General features: G+C 42.2%; 1 protein-coding gene across 1 annotated transcript; it reads right to left on the reverse strand.

The window, feature by feature from the left end:
- Nucleotides 1-216: 216 nt before the first annotated feature.
- On the reverse strand, nucleotides 217-1,220 carry TAS2R39 (taste 2 receptor member 39). Its single transcript, XM_059395579.1, is given in 2 exon segments — nucleotides 217-647; nucleotides 650-1,220. Coding segments are annotated over 2 exon segments (1,002 nt in total).
- Between the last annotated feature and the right edge of the window lie 284 nt (nucleotides 1,221-1,504).

Consider the following 1,504-nt stretch of genomic DNA (forward strand, 5'->3'; position numbering starts at 1 on the left):
GTAGAAATGAAAGGCTCAGGTAAAGAATGTCAAGCATCACTGTGATTGTGCACATGAAGCAAAAGAGAAAAGTGAAAATCAGCTTTCTGTATTAAAAAAATACATAGAAGATAAAAGAATCAGGTTTGGGAAAGAAAGGGGGTAGAAGGAGAGGGGTATGGGTGGGGGAAAGGTAGAGCTGTTGGGCTGGGTGCTGTTGTACTTTTTGGGTGTCAGTCATGGAGTCTGCTCTTTTAGGTAAAGATGAACTTGAGATTGAACCTGCTTCCAAGCTCTTCTCAACCCAGGGTTGTCCCGAATCAGCAGAATGGAGTGTCCAGCAGGGTAGGCAGCCATGATAAATCTGCACAAAATATTCCAGTAACTGTTGATGTCAAAGATGTTGGACATATAGAGAAATAGAGCAACTGCATTGAAAATGTAGAGAATGAGAAAGTAGCTGGTAGCTTTGATGGCCCCCATGTGAGCCTCCATGCTGGGATCCCTGGAGCCAGTGGCATTGCTTTTCAAGTGTAGGGTGTGTCTCTTGAGAGACATGATCAGCAGGGTGGCTGAAAGGATGAACATGATCAGAGGAATGAAGACCCCCAAGTTATAGAGAAGAACCAGGTTGACCATATTGGTCTCAGTGAAGTATTTTTTCTTGAGTTGGAGGAAGGGATAGAAGAATTGTGATACACGCTGTAGATGTCTTTAGGGAAGAGCCCACCGTAGCCCAGGGAAATAGACACTGAAAGCCACAGAAGCCAGGGCATCCATCTGGAAATTCTCTACTTGAGGAAAAGGGGGTGGGAGAAATCAACAATCTCCACGAAGTAGAAGAAACTGAGCCAGGCAGAAAACCAGAGGCTACAATGATTTAAGAACATGAAACTTACTTTGAACATGTCATATATAAGGTCTTCATTATAAAAACGTGGGAATGTTGAGCTGAAGGTAAACTCTAGCATCATGAAGCTTTGGAGAGCTATTCTGGATACACTCAAGAAAAACAGGATTCTGCCACAGGTGGAAATTACCTTATTTTTAATCCACTCAGCTGCATTTACAGTCATAATGAACCCATTTGCAATGATACCAGTGATGCATTCAGTGCCTATAATTGTTAAAATCGGTAAGATCTGAAATGGTGACAGTTCATTTTCTGGGGGATTGCAGGTTTTGGTCATCTTAAGTTGTTACCCCTCTTTTGTGTCTGGAGGAAAATGTCTCTCTAGCATTTGTTAGGCAGATCTTTGATAGCTCCCACTCTTTATGTCATAGGAGTAAGTCTTGGATGCATCATTTCCAAATTCACTCCATTTGTTTATCTCACAATTGTTAGCTCTAAATCTGGAGATGCAAATGATGGAAGGATTTGCTTTTTAATCCTCTTCCATGCCCATTGGACTTGTTGGTATTGGTTCAATTATGGGGCTGGGGAGGATGCTTGTTTATAAACCACTAACATGGCATTGAAGGCCATGGCTTTGACTAGCACCATTTAAGCTGAACATTTGCCCAC

This window comes from Mustela nigripes, chromosome 4 (genome assembly GCF_022355385.1).
Source record: "Mustela nigripes isolate SB6536 chromosome 4, MUSNIG.SB6536, whole genome shotgun sequence".
Taxonomy (NCBI): Eukaryota; Metazoa; Chordata; class Mammalia; order Carnivora; family Mustelidae; genus Mustela; species Mustela nigripes.